This window comes from Gymnogyps californianus, chromosome 1, assembly GCF_018139145.2.
Source record: "Gymnogyps californianus isolate 813 chromosome 1, ASM1813914v2, whole genome shotgun sequence".
NCBI classification, from domain to species: domain Eukaryota; kingdom Metazoa; phylum Chordata; class Aves; order Accipitriformes; family Cathartidae; genus Gymnogyps; species Gymnogyps californianus.
The window spans coordinates 98,049,227-98,069,477 of record NC_059471.1 but is presented as its reverse complement, the minus strand read 5'-3'; the positions used below and the strand labels follow the sequence as shown (position 1 = coordinate 98,069,477).

Sequence of the window (20,251 nt, the reverse complement as noted above, 5' to 3'; positions counted from 1 at the left end):
TGCCAACTGCTTGCTTCCTGCTTGCTTTATGGCTTCAAAGAAAGCTGCTGCTGCCTGTGCAACAGAGCATGGACCTTATATATGAATACTTTCAGGAAAAAAGTCTTTTTGTAGTCTGATTTTTGGAAGGTAAGCACTAAAATAATAGCTAGCAACCTGATCTGAAGTTGCTCTAGTCTTTTACTCATGATGCCTGCAAAACTTTATCATGATAGCATCCTGGGTTATCAGTCTTAGCACTTTTTCTACATGTGAAATTTGTAGCTGACAGGAAATATGCATGCCCATCATACAGCACCCAACTGCATCTTCCATCCAAAAGAGGCTGAATGTGTAACAGTTTTCATTAAGTACAGTTGCCAGTACCAAAAAGAAACAGTAAAAAGTAGTCTGTGAAGGTACAAAGCTCAGAGCAGGTGTCCAGAAGAGTGTGGTGGGTCCTTCTGTGGGGCTGGAGCGTGATGTGGGTTTTCAGAAGCCCAGCACACTGCCACTCTCCTCAGGTCTGCAGTTCTTCTCTCTGGGAAGCAAAACCAGTTATGCATCTATTCAAACGCTCATGTTGCCGCCTATTGAACTCTGAAAGGGAAGGACTTTTTTTTCCCCTGCTGTACTAGGGTCACCAAAGGAACTGCGGGGCTGCTGGAGCCAGTTCTGCCAGCTGAAGTCCTTCAGAGAAACACACCATCTCGACAAAAGATGTGTGGTCCGATTCCCACTGTGTGCGCTGTGAGCCTGAGCAAATGCCATCAGCTTCTCTCACCGCTTTAGTTCACTGGTTCTTAGCCTCGCATGAGCTGAGACAGGAACATAAGGCTCATAAAGAAATACGGTTACAGGGGATGGAGGAATATATTAGTAATAGTGGTAGATACTGCATGCATGGGACACATGCATACAGGGAGCTAAGTAGGCTTTGAAGGGGTTTATTTTGTTTCCTCTTGGTTGTTCCATTGCTGGTTTCTTTTTTTTATTTTTTGCTGGGGTGGGAACTTTTCATGTCTATTCAGATTTAATAGTTGAAGCATACTATTTCTCAGAGAGTAATGTATGTAGGTCACTGGTACTCCCCTTAGTGCTATAAACTTTTTACCTCCTCCCTAGCGGGAGAGCTGTTCAAAATGGAGGCAGCAGAAATTCTGTTCACAATGTTGGAGAACCATCTTGCTAAATGACATCAACTAATTTTTACCACTTAGTGGAAAGCAAGAAAAAACTTTTCTTTGCTCTCACAGGAGAGAGCCTTTAGCAAAATGTTTGTATCCTTCTGAAAATCTGAGAGACAGCACTGCTTTATTCAGGTTTCAAAACTGGAAATGGAAGATCAGAAAACACAAATGCCTCTCTTTGATCATGCCTTGCATTAGATGATTGGCCCTGACGGGTGTGCTGGTATAAAGCTAATTTCCAGAAACAAAGCTTTTAAGGGCATGCTGATGGCCAAATTCCTTATCTTGCAATTTTGCATCTCTTAGATCAAAATGGAACTCTTTCCTAACTCCTTTTCTAAGCCTTAGCTACGAGAGTTAATTTTGTTTGAAGAAAGCACAGAAACTTCTGGAGAGACCAAATGAACCGCAGTCCACGGTGAGCAATAGCAGGTAAGAGCAGATCAGGACCGTTATGCCACAATACAGATCTGCCACGTGCAAGCCATTCCCTTGGTCCCATTTTCTAAGGTACACTAGTTTTACTTTCTTCTGGTTTGTTTCAGAGTCCGTCAAAAAGTGTCCATGTTCCTATGCTGTAGGTGAAAATCCTTTCTAAGAGGATAAATTGATGAATTAATGTTTACATCTGAAGGATGTCCCTGTGAAAAATTATAACCTGTTAGCATTTAGCTAAACAAAGGTTTAGCTGTACTTTTTTCCACTTGATAACTTCTTTATAAAGGAGATCTGTGTTTTCATTGGATATGAGCTCTTCATCTGAAATGTCTGGGCTTCTGTATCTGCAAATGAATCACGATGATGAATATATTTGGGGGGAAGAAAGAAAAGTAATATTAGAGGTCTTAAAGATTTAGAAATGTTATCCTGTCTTCTTTAGCTTTGTTCAGTGACAGATAGGCATGTGACAGCATAAATCTTCATGTGTAATATAGGTTGTGAAAACAGTGTGCCATACAGTATACAGATGGGGGGCTGAACTGAAATGGCACACATAACCTTATTTCAGGCATTTCCTTGTCTGTGAATGCTTGATATTGGCACTTCGGTTTGAGGAGGAAGTCTCACATATTTCACAAATGGGAGGCATGGGGGCAGGAGTGGTTTCATCACGTGCCATCATGGTGGCACAGGCAGCTGTCGGGGCTGGGGGCTGTATTGCTGGTGCTGGAATAGCATCATTGCTATTCATTCCTTCATCCCTTCATTCATTCCAGCAAACTGGGTGCTGGAATAGCAGCACTGGCAGCACTGTCTGTGAGGGCTAGGCTACAGCAGGATGGGACGTACACTTTGGTGCTTAGGGTGGCTTTGCCGTGAAGCTAAGAAAATGACAATTAAGAGCCTGTGCATAGGTGTCTACCTGTGAGCTATGTGTCCAGGCTCCTACCAGGGCACTGGAGGCCAGTTCACTTGCCTTGCACATGCACTATCTAGTGCCACTTGAGGTGTCTTAGTGCACTTTGCCTGACCTCCAGCAGTTGGTCCAGAATGCCTCAGATCTCCCATAGATCCTCTATCATATCTACCTGAGCCATCACAGAGCATCTGAGACGTCCCCATGGGGATGCCAGATACAGCCCAGGGCTAGCTGCAGATCCTTGCCCTTCCGCAGGGACACCTGTAAGCCAGGCAGGACAGCATGGAGTCTCTAAAATGACTCTAGATGCCTCTGCTTAGGCAACAGGTCCCTGCCTGGGAGTCCACCTGAAGCACAACGACTCTCCCTGCTCAGCTGACTGAACCCAGCATGTCTCTGGCAGTGCTGGAGGGGTGCTGATAGCAGAGGACCTGGTCTCCGGAGAGTGGGCCACCCTTGGGTCAGGTGAAGATGGCTGCAGCATCCCCCAACTTCCTTGCCTCTGCTCTCCTCTTCTTCCAGCCAACACCATCTCCCCCCCTCCCCCATTTCTTTGGCCCTCTCAGCTTCCACTCCCCAGGTTTTTTTGTAGCAGCCTCACGGCTTCAGGTAAAGTCTCCTAGCATCTCTTCCCTTGCCCCCCATCTCCTTACTCAGCCCTTTCACACCTCCCTGCTCCCTGCTCTGCACCTCCAGGCCCCCTCCCCAGTCACTCCCATGCTCCTCTCTACCCCTGCCCCGGTGCTCCCCACATCTCACTAAGACCCCTGCACCCTGCTCCGCCTGCTCTGCCCATGGACCTGCCCCGATCCCCAAACGCGCCCTCGGGTCACATGTGTCCGTACGACACAGCTGTGACAAATATGAGCTAAACCCTGTGTGGCACAGGAGGAGCAAAGCAACAACCGGAGATGGAGGGACAGGGCAAAACCAGACCTCCATCTGTTCGTGTATCCAGTCCAGGAAGGAGGTGGTTCGGCTGTAGACGCCCGGCTTGTTCTTTTCTGCACAGCCCACTCCGAAGCTGGTGGTCCCCACCAACTTCCAGGTACTCATATCTTCGCATGCTAAAGGGCCCCCACTATCTCCCTGGAGGACAAAGAATTAAAACAAATGTCAGTGCCCCAGAAAAGGAGGGGAATGTCTATTTGGGGGTAGGGGGAGAGGAATAGTCCAGTAATTCAAAGACTCCTTTTCCGCTCTGTTCTGGGTCCTGGGAAAAGCATATGTTACAGCAGAAGTTGGAGACTTCTTAGAGATGTGTATTAGATCACATTTTTCTTTCCCCAGTTAGCAGTACAGTACAACAGAAGTAATGTTGAAGCCTGCTGTTAAACAACATTTAGGTGCTGGGGAGCGTGCCTGTCCTGCAGGCAGGGCATCGCTCATCTGCAGTCTCCATGCCATGGTCTTGGTCTCTCACAGCTGCTTCTCTCAAAAAGCCCCTAGCTATTGAGTTGAGCTAAGCCCAGGGTTGCAACAAGCTTGTACCCCACCTCCTTCCCTGCCTGCTCCTGCACGCAGTCTTGCACACTGCTTTCCTGGCCCTTCCCAGACACCTTGCTAAGCAGATTCGACTCAATGGACTCACATCTAAGTCCTGAAAACTCTCAATTTATTTTGCTGGGGCAGTTTCCTGCCCTATGAGCATCAGAGCCAGCACAATAGAAAAAAAGGGAGCAGGGCTCATTTTGTCACTTGGAGCCGTATGCTGAGTGTGCTCCGTTTGGGCAGCTCTCCCAGGCATAACGACGTGCTGGTGCCGGATACCTTGCTGGGGGGGTTGTGCAAACAAGCTCTTAAATGAAGATCTATGCACCTAATGCCTTTGCTTTGTCTTGTCTCGTGCATAATTGGGACTGAGCAAATCTGGCAACATGAAGTTCCTCCCCAGCCCTTGCTCTTCATCCATGACTAGCTAGGTGAGTCCACATTAGTATGTATGCGGATGAGACCTGGCACAAGGTGGGCACCGTCATAACTCTGCCAGTGATTTTGAATCATCACCACCCTGTGTTGTGAAGGATCCTCCGCTATGAACTCCTCTCCCCCAGAGTCATTACCAGTCCTCTGAGTTACTCAAAAATCTCTCCCTTTCTTCCTTCCCCTGCCTCACTCTACTCTTTCCAAAATCGCATGCTTCTGCTTCTCTATTGATATATGCTTTGGCTGCTTTTCACCACGGAATTTCTACACCTTGCGGGTCTCCGGAGCTGCTCGCAGTGCAGTGCAGCGCAGTGCAATTCAGTGCAGCGCAGAGGCCACAGCCAGGGCAAAGAAAGGATGGCACCATGCTGTAGCACATGCAAGAAATTAAAAAATATCTTAAGTAAATTTGGCTCCAGAAGTAGCGGATATGGTCCACAGAAGAAATATAAGAAGGAAATTATAGCATATGAATGCATGCACAGTCAGTGATCGATATTCACGGTAAACAGAGTAAACGGCACAAAACCAAATGTTTGCCCAAGAAAAGCCTGGGAGTGCCTTCTGATAACTTATCACTCATGTTTTTCCATTGCTGCTGTTAATGAGCAGAGTTGCAGTTTGGAAACTTCCATACCTGGCAGGTGTCTACCCCTCCCTTTAGGAAACCAGCACAAAGCATTGAAGGAGTTATGATCCCACCGTAGACATCCCTGTGATTGCAAATTGCATTAGAAATCAGAGGAACACCTGCATAATTCATGGTGTCAGATGTATCACCTGTTAAAAAAACCAAAAAAACAAAGAAAAAACCTCTCTATCCTTGAAACTGATCTCTAATTATAAACAGAAAATGTTTTAGTATATGAAGAATTGGCAAGCAAGAGTGAAAGAAATAAGTTTAAAATGACAACATACAAGTAAGGCAACTAGGTGTCTCATCGCCTACAGAATCCAGTAACTAACGACTCTATAGAGCTGCGGATTATCACAGTATATAATACAAAGCTGTGCGTTATAGTTTCTACTTCAAACTAGACAATTAATGACAGTAATGAACTTAAAAGCTAGTTGGACACTGTCTTCAATACATGTGCCAAAGTTTGTTTTGAATTGATTGCCTGTTCTGCTAGTCAACAAATCATCTGCAAACATCTGATTTATTTTATAAATTTATTTTATTTTATTTTATTCAGAGTCTGAATGGATCATTTCTACAAATGGGAGTATTTGCACACTGTCTATTGTCAATTTTTAGCTGACTCTTTATGTGGTAAACTTTGCTTTTATTTTTTTCCCACCTTTTGCTATTATCTGTAGGTCAGGTAACATACTGTTCTTGTTCTCTGAACAATGGGAACACGTTAAATGAGATGAATGAAGAATGATAAAAAACAATGACCTGAGAATTCAAGTATTTTCACATGAAAATGATTCAGTATATATTATTGATTAACATGACCTGTGAGTCATGGTAAAAAAAAAAAGGAATTCCCTTTTCTTTGTGACATTATTCACAGATCCAATTTCTACATCATCCAACCTGCCTGAAAATGCATACATACTTTCTCCGAAAAGGTGGATGGTTGATTCTTGCATTCATGCTGTGCTTTCTATGTTTGAAGTTATAAAGGACACAGCCTGTTTGACTGAGGCTGAGCACAACATTGTGGGCAGTGTTGCTGTCTACATGTCATTTTCAATCTTTTCACAGAGTGTACCCATCTATTCCTTGTGATAAGGATTTGTACAGCACTGTTGCAGTTCAGGGTGAACATAAAATTTAGGAACGTGTCTTCTTTTCCCCCCCAGATATTCCAGAAAATTTAATGTTGAACAACGCTCCAACCAAATCCTGTATTTACTGTATGTGAGATGTTTTCATGTGGTGTAATCAACAGCAGACCATTTAAAATACCTCCTTCCACAGTCGCTCCCCATCCTGATACCCAACACATTTTCCCTTCTGGGAACTGTTCACCAAAATTGGGCAGACAAATTGGCTCTATGTGACCTATTTTAAAAAACAGAGAAAGAAGAGAGAATTGCTTTTAAAATTTAGCAAAAAATTGTATGCCTTAGTAAAACTTGAGGATTTGGCTTGCAGTGAACTTGTTATGAACACCACCCACTCCCCACATAAATAGCCTGGCAGTTCTGCAGGTCTTTTGTCTTATGGCCAATACCATAGGTTTGAAACAATACCTACACCAGGCCTAATTAGTTTCAAGTATGAAGCAACAGAAGGAGGTGTTGGCAAGTCAATAAACTGAAGAATGAGCAAGCAAGAAATACACTGCATATGCAGCTGACAGGCTGATCCGAGACCCCACAGCATGCTGCTCGCACAGAGAAATGGCCTCGGCTAACCACGGCACAACTGCGTGGTGCCTCCTAACAGGTTTTGTGCAGCGGCACGTACAAAGAGCTGTGCGTGCACATCTCTGCACTCTTCTGAAAGGGCAACAAGACATCTGGGGTGCTCTTTGCTTCCCACCCGTCAGCTCATACAGTTTCAGTGCCTCTGCACTCCGGGGCGCTGAATGCCGTGCAATATAATCAGTGTTTGATGCTTGCAGGGACAAACCGTGATGTCTCAGGATGAGCTGGCACTGAGCAAAGGGAGGGAAGACACAAGGTATTACTGGGCAATTCCTAGTGGTTCAGTTCTCCACAGTGCAATGATCCCAGCTCAAAGCATCAAGCCCCCAGCGTGGAACCTCCAAGCCCCCAGGGCTGCCCCCAGCCCCCCAAGGCATAGCGGGTATCTCGCTCAGGTGTGGAGCCATTACTGTTCTTGACAGCCTCCCAAACTTATTCCCGAGTGAAAGAAAACAGCACTAGCTGAGATATAAAACAGAACAAAATCAAGCTTAATTTTCATTCAAAGTGGAAGTTTAAAGTATTTCAAGAGAATTGATTTAGAGACTGACAGTCTAGATGCGTCAGAGAGAGCCAGCTCCCCTTTGCAGAGAGCTCACAGTGATTAGGAGGTATTGGCAGGTGATCATTTAAATTCATACAATATTATTATACATTATTTCAATTCACTAACTGTGTCAGCTGTAGGTAGCATCCTGCTGAGAAAATAAAAGTAGTTTTAATTTAAAAACATCATTATATTTGAATTGCCTTTTCTTCTCTTTGAAATTTAAGCTTGATTTTCAGCTTTGGACACTGCTGGATCTCCCTATACTCACATAAAGGATGTGATAAAAATCTCTGTGACCTCCAAGTAAAATGAGGTGGGGCATTTATTTAAGATAGGAAAAATATTTAGAAAGAATAAAGTTAATGTTTGCCTGTTATTAAATGCCTTCAGTAAGCCAATAACCAGAATGGACTGGGAACATTTTGCAGAGCCCTGTGACCACGTTGTTGCTCTCTGTGCCTGGATATCGAGTACAGAGGAGTTCCTGATACTGAGGCCGGGGGGGTTCTGCCGGTGTAGTCTGAACAGGGATCACTGCCTTGCCATCACAGTAGCAGGCTGGCTACATCTACGCTGCACATCTTTCATTGCTTTTAGAGGTGGGGGGGATCCACTCGACTGTCCTGGGTCAGGCATAGGATGCCAACAGAAATTTTCCCGTCTGTGAGGGTCTAGGAAAGACCCTTCTCGCTTTGAGCTAGAAAGGTGAGAAAGTCAAGTGAAAGCTAACAGAAGGAATTACCATTGAGAGCAAGCGGTGCTGCCAGTTTCATCAGTGCTATATCATTTCCCATTGTCTTGGGTTTATAATTTCGATGGTATATAATTTTTTCCACTGAATATGGGTGAACCTGGGTGTCTTGCTGAGTCACAAAACCAACCTGTACACTCCATGAGCTTGGCAAGTACAGGCTGAAACAAAGAGGTAGGAGAGAGTGAAAAACCTTCAAGAAAACCCTCAGGTTTTCTAGTTGTCTCCTGAGCTTACGAACCACATAAAACTCTACAGGCAAACAGCTACGGTCTGCTGTACTTGCTTACCTATCTATTAATATTGGCTATGTTTTGCATCTAATTTCAAAAAATATAGAAAGGGTGACTAATCTTAGTAAGACACTGGATCACTGATATGTTATCTGTGCAGCTTTCTACAAATATATCAGCATTTTGCGTTGGCCTACCTGTCTGTCCTCCTATGTGACCCCACAGCAGTCGCTGCTACTGCCTGGCACATCCGCGCTCAGCCATCCGGCTAGCTCAGCGGCACTTGTGGCATGGCGTTTTCAAGGGAGAGGCTTTCCTTCTGGAAGGTGCCTCTGCTCCCAGTTCATGAGCAGCCACATCTTTCAGCCTCCAGCACATGAGCAGCTCCTCTTTTCTTGGCTTCACCCCACCGGGCTGGCAGTGGGTTAGCAGCAGTGCCGGGAAAAGGCTCCAGGGATGTGGGTTGTGTTGCCAGCTCCCATCCCCGTCAGCCTTTGAACACACCACAACCAACTGGGTTGTGGGGGACAGAGCTAAGGACAAAAGTCCTAAAATGCTTAATTCCTAAGTAATTATTTTTATGGCAACACAGGGCTCTAAATAGGATCTAGGAGTGGGATTTGTCTGTCCCATCTCTTCTCTCTACTGGGTATAAAAGCATCCTACAGGACTTGCTCAGAAGCAGGCATCTGTGTTATGGGTCCCTAAAAGTGGTCAGACAAATCCCATTTTAGCTGCCTAAATGTCTTTGGTGAAAGTGGCCTGGAGTTTGTAAGAGTGAGAAGAGCTCTCCTGCACTATTGGCAACAAACAAGACTGCAAAACCAGACAACTAATTATAAATGAGAGAGGGCTATGTTTATAATTACACAAAGAAGAGGAGTCTAAATAACTGTTTAGCATCTATTTACAACTCAAAGACTACTTCGAACAGCATAAAAAGGAGCAGCGAGTATGTGGTAAAGGGCGCTAAGCACAGTACCACTCACTAATTACCACTGATTGATCCTGTCAACTTGAAAAGGAGTGTAATTTATTCTGGAGCTCCAGAGTACCAGAGCAGCCAAGTACAAATTCCTCCTGAGCTGTTAACTCACGTGCAATGTACAGAAATTGCAGATCGGGATACTCAAAACCTAGCACTTAAATGTTGTTTTAAGCTGATTTCCCAGGAAGCTGGGAGTGCCCAGAATATCTGAAAACTGGGGCTCCTGATTTGGACCACATCTTGGCGAGACTTTTTTCAATAAAGGCTTGCACTTGTGCAAGAAGAGAGAGAGATGGTTTAAATGTTACGGAGCAAGCCCATGAAATAGGGATAACCCAATCTTCCTGCCATTTATTTTTAAGAGAAAGCACAGTGCATTAGCCCTCCTCTGCAGTGGCTCCACAGACAGACCTGCTGCAAGCGGAGTCAGTGGGACACCATGAGCAAGACGATTTAGGGACTTACTCGTAGACGCAGTGGGCAGCTGTGATGATCCAGCGCGGGGTGATGACAGACCCTCCGCAGAGGTGGTGCCCATGGAACTGCAGGCTGACCTGCCAGGGCCACTGCTGGGGGGAGGACGCGTTGCCCCCCACGATCCGTGGCCCGTAGCTGGCCCGCGTCCCACACGCTGCCAGAAAGCAAAGGTTACAGTCCACGGAGGAAACACAGGCATGTTTTTGGTCACCTTCAGCCTCTTTACTCCCAGCCTTGCTGAGGCTGGGAGGTCTCTGCAGCAGGACTGTCCCCATCCCCATGGCCCACATCTCAGGCTGTGACCGCCCCCAGAGATTTCTCCTCCTCTCTCCCATCCCTGCAGCATCGTGCCTGGCAGCCGGTACGGGGGCTGAGGGGCTCACATCTTCTCCCCTGCAGACGTAGTGCTCAGCTGAGCTGTAAAACCCACTGTTCTGCCCTGCTTAAATGCATGGGGTCCCAGGGGCCCACATAGGCAGGCTGAAGCATCTCCTCTCCCCTGGTGATTTTTTGCTGTTGTTTTTTGACTTTTCATATCCTGATCTGAAAACTAGCTGATGTGGAGAGGTGTGGGATGAAAGTTCAAATGTTAAGACAGAATTTCCCTTTCCCTGCCGAGATGGCAAAGAGTTGGAATTACAGTATCAGTCCATGGACTCAGCTCACAATCCTTAAACATCTACTTCCTACTGTGATTCTCACCGAAACGCTCCTGCTACCTGATGCTCCCAATCTGCCCTCCCAGCCTGTTCTCACTTTCTGAAATTCTTTTAAATTTTGTATAAGAAATATAATTTTTCTTTGGTGTGATAAACTGATGGTATAGTATGCCCTGAGTACACAATTCTTCCCAACTCTTGCCATGCAGTGGATGAAGGACAGTTTCTGATTTCATTTTAATTTTTCCTGATTCTTACCCAAACATTTTAAGATGATCACATTGCCAGAAGTGCATTCCTCTCTAAGATGAAAAGACAGTGTAGTATTAGTTCCAATTCACAAATACTGGTTTTTTTTTCAATATTGTGTCATCTTGTGTACAGTTATGTGCACATAAATATAAGTAACTTATATATTGAAAGAGGTACAAAGTCATGTACTCATCCAATCTAGTTAGGGCATTTAGCTGAAATACTTAAGTTAGGAGCTTAGACACCATCGGGAGCCTGCAGATCATATGTTGCCCTGCTGAAGAGTGGTTCACTCTTCCGTGAAGGGAGGCTCATCAGCAATTTTCAACATGTGATCTGTAGTCTCCTTGGATCCATAGCTTGCTTCTCAGTGAAAGGTAACTAAGAAAAACAAGCAATAGTCAGGAGAAAGAAATGGACCATAAAGGGTTCGTAAGCCCACTGGGAAAAATCTAGGGATCTGTAAACGGAAACAAACTGCTTCACAATGGAAAAAGATAAGTGCCTGGTGTCTATCCATTTGCAAAAAAGGGATCGTGGGACAAATAGGCTTTTCAAATAGCTCATTTTAAAGCCTTGTTTGATTTTAATGGGCCTTGGATCAGGCTTTTAATTTGTATTCCAGCAAGACTGCTACTGAACCTTGGTCTATGATGCATAGCAACACCAACCACTTATGAAGTACTACATGCCTGAAAAAATAGGCAACAATCTCAGGCTATTAGTAATTCTCCTTCTATTGATTGCTCTTTCTGTCAGGATGAAGAAGCTGAGGCATACCTGAGGTTTGTTGCATTGTGCAGGGATGTCACTTGATCAGCTGATAACCAGTGGCTGAGGGATACAAAATGTCTTTGAAACTGTTTTTCGACTGCAGCCACAGGCAGGTAACCTGAACTCACAAAACTGCAAATAAACCATAAACACAGCTTCCTCAGACAGCCTTTCAGTAATCTGTTTAAATAATTCAGCAGTTCTGCTAATGAAAACCCAGTGTAGCAACCACAATAATCGGATTCTGACACTTGATAAAGTAATCCTATCCTCCCCAATAAACGCTTCATATAGCGTGCACGTATTTTTGCCATAATCACATGTGGAAGTTACACATGCTGAGAGGCATTTAACAGGCAGAGAAAGTAAATTTCAATTCTAATATCACAATAAAGCTTTTATTGTAACTGGTGGCACATTTCCTGAAGCACTAACAAGCTCATTGTTTCCTTTTTCTAGAGTTATGTTTTGCAGCAGGGAGGATGAATAGTTTGTAATTTTTTCTTGTCTTTTTTGTTGAACAATTGAGGTATATTTTATCCTAAAGGCAACAAGAATTTATTCAAAGAAGCTTTATACTGCTAACTATAATGTGCAGAAATCAGAATGACGCCATTGTAAGAAATAACGGAGCATCATTGCAAGTCACAACTTCAAACTCTTTCTCAATTGTTTGAAAGCCTGTGAAAGAAATGGTGCTTTTTCAGGAATGGGATCAATCCAGTAAGAACTGCCTTGCCAGGTTCTTCTCTAATTGTGAGGCGGACCTTAATTCCTAACAGATGTCATGACATGAATTGTATATACATGTTTCCTACAGAGGAAGTAAAAGAAATGGAAAATGCTCATATGTTTTTTAGTGCCTCTCTGACAGGCTGTAAGCTACTAGAGAGACAAGTAGGATTCAGGCACCTGCACCCCATAGGGAAGATTTAACCAAACCACTGTATTTAGCCATCATCCAGGATTTATAGCAGTAATAAATGGTATTTGCAGTGCACAAGTATTCAGGACTATTTCCCACATCATCCCCAATCTCCTCAACCATATCATTCACAAAGGTGGATTGTTAAGTCCTTTTCTCTTTTAAAGCACAGACTAATACAAGGTTTCATTAGAAAGACTGAAAACCTCAGAGTTTGTTCAAAATGCCAAATGAAGTTTCTTCCATTTTCTGTTCATACCTTGAGAAACCCAGGTGTTTGCAGGTAGTATTTCCATACTCTGCTTTCCAGTCATCAGAGCAGACCGTTCGCCAGGACCCAGAAGTGAACACTTGCAGCACTGCTTGCTTGCCACTCAACCTGACTTTGAGATTCAGGAGAAGAAAAGCCTGAGTGAGTTGTGAAGAGGAACCACCGAGTACACAACAGGTACACAACAGTGTCAACGCACCACTGTGGCATCCACATTTCTTGGCTCGCTGAGTTTTTACTACTTGTCTTTTTCATCACTTGGATCCTTTGACAGAATTTTTCTGTGCTTTTTTTCCCCCCCCCTTAAGGAAGGGAACCAAGGTACGCTGAGCTAGAACCGCCAGGAGAAAAAAGTCTGTGCTCATGGGAATGGACAGGGGATGCTAGCTCTAATACAGATGGAGAAGGCTGCCTTGCCCTCCAGTGAGTCTAAACAAGTCTTGCTGATTGCAGTGAGTTGGAGCTGCAGATGCTTAGCACTGAGGAAACCTACAATCAAGATAAGTGATGAAAGGTGGTTGGGACCTCCTGCGCCACACAGCACAGTCAGAGAGGTGGGTGCACTTGCACGCAGCTGCCCCTGGGCTCCCGTGGAGTTTCCTACCTGCTTCCCATTTCCTGCTGAAATGGGGCTGGCGTGTCTGGGCTGATGAGCATGTAAAGGCTAGGGAGAAGAGAGACGCACAGGTTGGGAGCTCGGCTCCCAAGGCCTCCCTCCCCACGCCAACCTGGCTCTGCTCAGCACAGCCCTTCCCCACGGGCGGCTCTTCACACCAGCCCGGCCGCAGGGCTGAGCCGCCCCATGGAGCTAGCATTGCTGCAAGCTGTGCCACCTCTGGCCAAGAGATCAACGGGGAAATACTGCCGGAGGCCCAGGTACAGAGCCATCACCCATGGGCCCTTTGCCCTGCATGTCGCCATGTCCTCCTCACCCCTGCACCCTGCACCACAGCCGCTGCTGGGGCACAGAGCCCTGGCTGAGCAGGAGGCACCTGGACCTGGGAAAGGGCACATCTACGTGGTCTTCCCAGGGAGAAGGGAGGGCACGCACATGGTCGCTGCTGGACACAGGTTTCCCGCAGGCACCCATGTGCCAGTGTTACGGCATTGCAAAGGCAGATAAGAAAAGCAGACGTATTGCCCAGAGGCTCCACAGAGGCCTGAAGCCTCCCTAGGGAAAACACACCAAAGTTTGAAAGCATTGTGCGGGGTTAGCTGGAGCCAAAAGCTCGTGGTTCTTGTCATTGCTCATATTGCACAGAGAGAAATCTGTGCTGCTTCCTTACTTGTAGGTACAGGAGTCAGAACTACAAATACACTGATCTAAAAATCAGTTATTCTGTTTACTAATATTAGAGTCCTTTCCCTCCAGTGGCTGCAAACAGCACAGTCATCTTCCACAGCACAGGACAGGGAGGGACCATTTAAAATGGCCCTGTGACGCCCAAAACCATTGCAGAGAGAAACTCAGAGATGGGGGCATACATTTCACACATGAAGCAGCAAACTCCGCAGTACTCAATGCACAAAAGGCAGTGCTGATCTCTCCCGTTCCCGCGTCACTTAAGATAATAACAGGCTTTTGCAATCTTCAAAACTGACACAATGCAACTGTGTGCCAGTGAATACAGAGTGCTGTATGTACATACCATAATGCAGTGATGGTATACCTTGCAGGCAGAGGAAATGCTAGCAGTCAAAAAGCATCTAGACTTCTAATGGAGAAACATACCCCATATGGCAGTAGCAATATTCAGCAATCATCACATTTATCTTAAGAGCAGTTTGATTTCTCATAAACTGTAAATCAATACCTCAGAGAGATTGTGAAGTAGTGATTTAGACAATCCATCAGTCTTTATCTTTCTTGTCTCACCAAAACTCTTTACAACATGCATTTCTTGATAATGTGCCAGATGCTACAGGAGGAGGTAGGAGGGATTTATAATCAAATTTAAATTACCACATCCGTACTCATCCTCCCCTTCTTTACAGTTGAAGACACCATTGCACCTGGCTGATTTCTGGATACACTTAAAGGATGATCGGCAGCGAAACTTCCCAATGCAGTTGTATTGGACTAACAAGAATGAAAGAAAACAGGGTGATGAAAACACACTTGGATATTAATTTAACACTTCTGACTTCCATTATCTGGCCAGATTTCTGTCTTGCTAAGGAATAGACAACTCCCGTACTCTAGGAACTTTTGAAATACAACACAATGGTGCTGCGAAACTCATCCATTAGTAATAACTTGTAGGATGAGTCAGCCTTGCTGTCTGTGCCGACTCCTTCCCAGCTCCCTCTACCCAGTTTATGTTTCACTCCAGGGCGAGTTTCTGCCTGGTGCCTCAGCCCCTCAGCAGCAAAGCGAAGAGACCCTTGCAAAATACAGCCAGTGCACTCTCTTCCTGAGGGGATGCCTCAACCTCCTGCAAGCTTATCCCTGTTGCAGGTGTGAAGGCACTGCTCTAGCATCAACATATTTGGCACCTAGACCTGGGCAGGTCACACTTTCCAGTCACAACTAAACTCATTCTGTGTTTTCTTTTCCTTTGTAGAAGTTGTTTGTGACAGGGGAAAGTTCTTTAATTCTTTGAAAACAACCTTAGAGAAGTGAATTACAGGACAAAAATATAGTGTGTGCTACCTGAAGCCTCCCCCAGTTTCTAAACTCTTAGCTCACCACCCAAGAGGAATCGGTGAAGTTTTACTAGAGATAGGTTTCCTGGAGCTGCAGGTTCCCCGGTGTTGTAGATATTACACCAATCCTCTCATGAGTGCCAGATCTATTTTATCCCTACATGTAAATAAAATTTAAAGCCATCACATCAACAAGATTTTTTACTTCAGCAAACAAGCCGCAGTACCAGTTTAATTCCATTCTAAGTAAAAGGCTCATGAAAAATTAAGCATTTGAATGGTTAAGTGAGAACTTAATGAATAACTAATTGTACTCACCACCCAGGCCAATGGCAACTGCTAGGATTACTGCAAGGAATAAACCACAGATATATGGAAAGTATTTTAGGGAGATAAAAACATGGCACATCGAAGGTGGTTCGATATCTCCTAGAAACCAAACAGAGAGAACAGCTTCTGTGAAGTTAAACCAGCTTGAGTTTGCAATGAAAAAGATTTATCTAACATTAGACTAGATGGCAGTAGTAACCCCTGCATACACTTTGTGAGCTGACCTGACCCGGAGGGGTTCAGATCCCTTGGCTCAGGGGCTGAGAAGGCTTCAAGTGCTTTGGGGCTGGCTGGTGCTCTCAGACATCCTGTCAGCATTTGCCTCGCAAGGAGTCTGAATCGTGTCCTTACAAAGCACCTGGCCTGTCCTCAACGCAATTGAGAATATGAACTCTAAATTTTTATTTTCGTGGGCTACATCACACTGTGAGCTTTAGAAGTGTACAAGCACCTCTCCTGAAAACCTAAGTCCCAGAATAAAAATGAAATTCAGACCTGGTTTTTTTGCATAATCAAGCCTGTGTGCAGGGTACAGGTATACTTGCTGAAGACTTCAGAAAGCTCAAGTGGACTAATAAATTCTTCGAGTGGAAGTAGCAAAGAACGAACTAGTTGTTTGAGTCTCCTCCTTATGACCGTTCCTGTCTGTGATGCCTCCTGACTCTTGCCGGTACCAAGCCTGCGGTCCCAGTGCTCCCTCCGGCCGTAGCACCAGCTGGACGCTGCTCTGAGCACTGTGCCTGGGACAACAGAAATCCTGGGACGAGGCTGGAGACCACATAGATCCGCCTCATGCACCGGAGAGCTAAGTCCTATGCGCAGTGCATTCTTCCAGAGTTGGGGTAACAGAGGCACGGAAACAAGTATGAGGAGCCTAAAGATTCAAACAGGAGCAGGGATATTGGAAAAAGACAGGACTAGCTAGTAAATAGGTGCTCAAGCCAAGAAGGAGGAAAGTCACTGGTCCTTTTGGGCTTGGAAGCAAGGTTAACTGAAAATGATAGAAAGCTAAATTTGCAAAAAACAGGACCCCCAAACTAGTCTTGAAAAATGTGGGGAAAGGTGATCCGTTCAAAGTTTTGCTATCAAGACAAGGAGAGAACTGAGCAATGGTTCAAAGCTGAGTTTTGCATTTTCAAGGAAAAAAAGATGCATCTAAAGTTAAAATATACATCAGTAGTAACTGCTGAATACATTTCATGAGCTGGACCAGTCCTGCTCCCCAACCACCTCCATAGCTGACCTCAACTTAGTGGTACTGTCAGTCTGGAAGACAACAACATATTGCACTGAAAATAATGAACAGTTCACTTGTTTCAAATGTATTCTCATATACAAAGGGCAAACTATGGGAAAATAGCATACACAGCTCAGTCATGGGTACACACAGGAACTGGCAGAACCTTGTCTTCAATTTTAATTCATGCAGCTCTTCACCCCTTCATTCTTCAAGCTTTGAATTTGAGATTGGCAGACGCTTACAATCAGTCAAGGATCAGGAGTGTCTCCCAGTGCTTATAGACTCACAAATAAATCCCAGCCTACACAGACTCTCTCAGCAGCAGCTGAGTAGCTGGTTTTGGCAATGGAGTTGGCATCTGGTATGCCAAAAATCTTAGACAGCTGTAGTAGCTAATGCACTAGAAAATTAAATTGCTCTATCTTCACCCTTGATGCTCAGCCTGTCTCTGTTGGAGTTAATGGTTATTTTTGCCATGAAACCTATGGGAAGTACCAAACATGCATGCTATTCCTCCAAGCCTGCTGTATTGTATATTCAGTTTTTTAATGGACCAATTTCCACGTTGGTAAAATTTCAAATAAGCCATTCAAAAATGTGTCTGGAAAGCGTGCACAAATATTTGCTATGTGGCTGAAATGTGTGAATAATCTGGCTGTGAAAAACGCTTGCATATGCAAGCCGACACAAGATGTCATCACCTGTTAACATGCTGACAAACCTCACGGCTGGGGGAGTGAGGTTGTGTTTCTTCTTCCTCTAAGTGATTGCTTTCTCTGACTGAGTGGGCAAGCATAGTTTTGCAAGGCTAAAGACCTACATTAGCCATTTAGATTACAAAGGTCAAAAAGCTGTGCATTGTCCCTACCAGATCCATCTGCGCTGGGGTCCACTTTTGCTTGTGGAATGAAGAAAAATCTTTTGAAGGAAAACTGAATTTCTGGTACTGGCGGTTCATCTGCTGTAATAGAGATGATTTCAAGACTTCCGGTAGTGGGATTTGTCTCTTGTACCTGACTCAACAGGAGAAAAAAGAAAAAAAGAAGATAATCACCATGTAAAATGTTATCATAGAATCATAGAATAGTTTGGGTTGGAAGGGACCTTTAAAAGTCACCTAGTCCAACCCCCCTGCAGTGAGCAGGGACATCTTCAACTAGAGCAGGTTGCTCAGAGCCCCGTCCAACCAGACTTTCAATGTTTCCAGGGATGGGGCATCTACCACCTCTCTGGGCAATTGTTCCAGTGTTTCACCACCCTCATTGTAAAAAATTTCTTCCTTATATCTCATCTAAATCTACCCTCTTTCAGTTTAAAACCATAACCCCTTGTCCTATTGCAACAGACCCTGCTAAAATGTTTGTCTCCATCTTTCTTGTAAGCCCCCTTTAAGTACTGAAAGGCTGCAATAAGGTCTCCCCGGAGCCTTCTCTTCTCCAGGCTGAACAACCCCAACTCTCTCACCCTGTCCTCATAGGAGAGGTGTTCTATCCCTCTGATCATTTTTGTGGCCCTCCTCTGGACCCACTCCAACAGGTCCACGTCTTTCCTGTGCTGAGGACTCCAGAGCTGGACGCAGTACATTATGTACTTAATGTTCATGAGAGGAGCTCTTAGAATTAATTTACCAGCAAACTACTGAAGTTAATTTTTGTTCAAATTTGTCTAAGCACCATAGCTACTTTTAATAACTCACACTGGGGGTGTGAATCCATCCCCTGCTCTTTAATTGCAATAGGAAACAAGAGAAAGACTAAGAAGCGTATGACACCTGCACAGCACCTGACAGGATTCTCATACAGGGGCCCACTGAATTTTACTCCAGAAAACCTTTGATCATTTTCTACACAGTGAAAAACAATTAAAACAGGCTACAGTAGAATTCAGGGTAAACAGATTTGAAATGCTAATTTCTGACTCCAGTTCTGTACACTGTCACTGGCAAAAGGAATCAGATTTTTGAACTCACAGTGGTGTGAAATAGGTCCAGGTTTGTTAAAGACGGTGGAGCTGGTAAGCTGTAAAAGCAGCATGTTTGCAGAATCAGTCCCAGAAAATGCTTACAATGACACATTTTGGGCAAAGAATCTGTGTTTGGTCTGTGACACTATATCTTTAAGTCACCTGGAATATCTTTTCACCTTTCAGCAAACAACTGCAATAAGGTTTCTACTCTTTCATCTGATAAAATGTCATGTACTTTTCAATGAACATAAATTTTATACAGAATCTGCTAGCTCTAAGGCAGAGAAAAGGACAGCTCGCTGTGCATGATTTTTAAATATTAAAAAAACCAGCCTTCTAACTGGAGCGTAAGTTGTCCATCAGGAAACAAAACAGCATTGTGAAGTATACTACACGAAAGCTAAACACTGATGTGTCATTTATTTAGAGGATATCACAAGCTCCCAAAGCTTCACTCACCTCTTCCTGAGAAGTCATAGTTAAAAGCAAAACTGTTTTCTTTCTTCATTATCAACAGAAACCAAAAGGAAATTCTGAGGTTGCTAAGCCAGTCTGCTCTGGAAAGGTTTTCACTGAGCCACCTGCGGCTGCTCATTCAGTCATCTGTTGCATATGGCATTGTGGCAGCAGCCTGTGTAATTCAACCTGGTGAGGGATATCGGGTAGCCCCGGATGGCATGGCTACGGAAAGGGGAAGATAAAAATTCAGCACGCTTTTTAATTAGCCTAAGAGCGTCAGGTAATATTGTAGTATTCACAAACCTTTCTGTAACCCCTCAGCAAAGGAGCGCCACAAACTGCACAGACTCACGTTTGCTCATCTTTTATCAAAACTTGTGCAGCTGAGGACTCTGCCGACAGCTGTGGGTGGCAGAAGGCAGAAGCCCCAGGTGCTTCGTCTCTTCGGCACACAAGGCCCATAGGCTCACTTCGCTCTTCCTTCACTTGGTTTAGCCTTTGCTGTGTGCTTGCAGCAGAGAGCACACTTAAAGAGGGTTTTTGAAAAAGACCCATGCTTTAGTTATGGATAACTTTTATAATTAAATATTGCACAATATTTTGGAAGTACTTTGCAAGCAGTATCTCATGTTTCTGAGGTATCAACTCATTTGTACTCTGGGATTTAGAAAATGAAAAAATATGCTTAGCTTCATAAAATGCTCGAGAGCAGTAATAATTTGGCTTGGTTTTTTTTACTAAGAAGAGAGATTAATGACAGAGGGTAGGGTGGAGGGAAGAAGGAGGAGGAGAGATGAAGCAAAAAGCCACAGCATTGTAAGTGAAACAAGGCTTCTGAGAGGCCAGGGAAGAAATGAAGGTTTTCCATGACAAAACCCATGTCCCTGGAACATG

The 20,251-nt window shown here is 44.5% G+C and overlaps 1 protein-coding gene across 1 annotated transcript; it reads right to left on the bottom strand.

The window, feature by feature from the left end:
- Positions 1-499: 499 nt before the first annotated feature.
- On the bottom strand, positions 500-19,375 carry TMPRSS3 (transmembrane serine protease 3). Its single transcript, XM_050911501.1, has 13 exons — positions 19,358-19,375; positions 17,802-17,946; positions 15,682-15,792; positions 14,681-14,797; positions 12,706-12,829; positions 11,528-11,653; positions 10,754-10,797; positions 9,825-9,990; positions 8,130-8,299; positions 6,374-6,469; positions 5,093-5,235; positions 3,466-3,618; positions 500-520 (listed from the first exon to the last, which is right to left on the bottom strand). Exons 1-13 carry the CDS (start codon positions 19,373-19,375, stop codon positions 500-502), a joined length of 1,434 nt encoding a protein of 477 aa, XP_050767458.1.
- Positions 19,376-20,251: the final 876 nt, after the last annotated feature.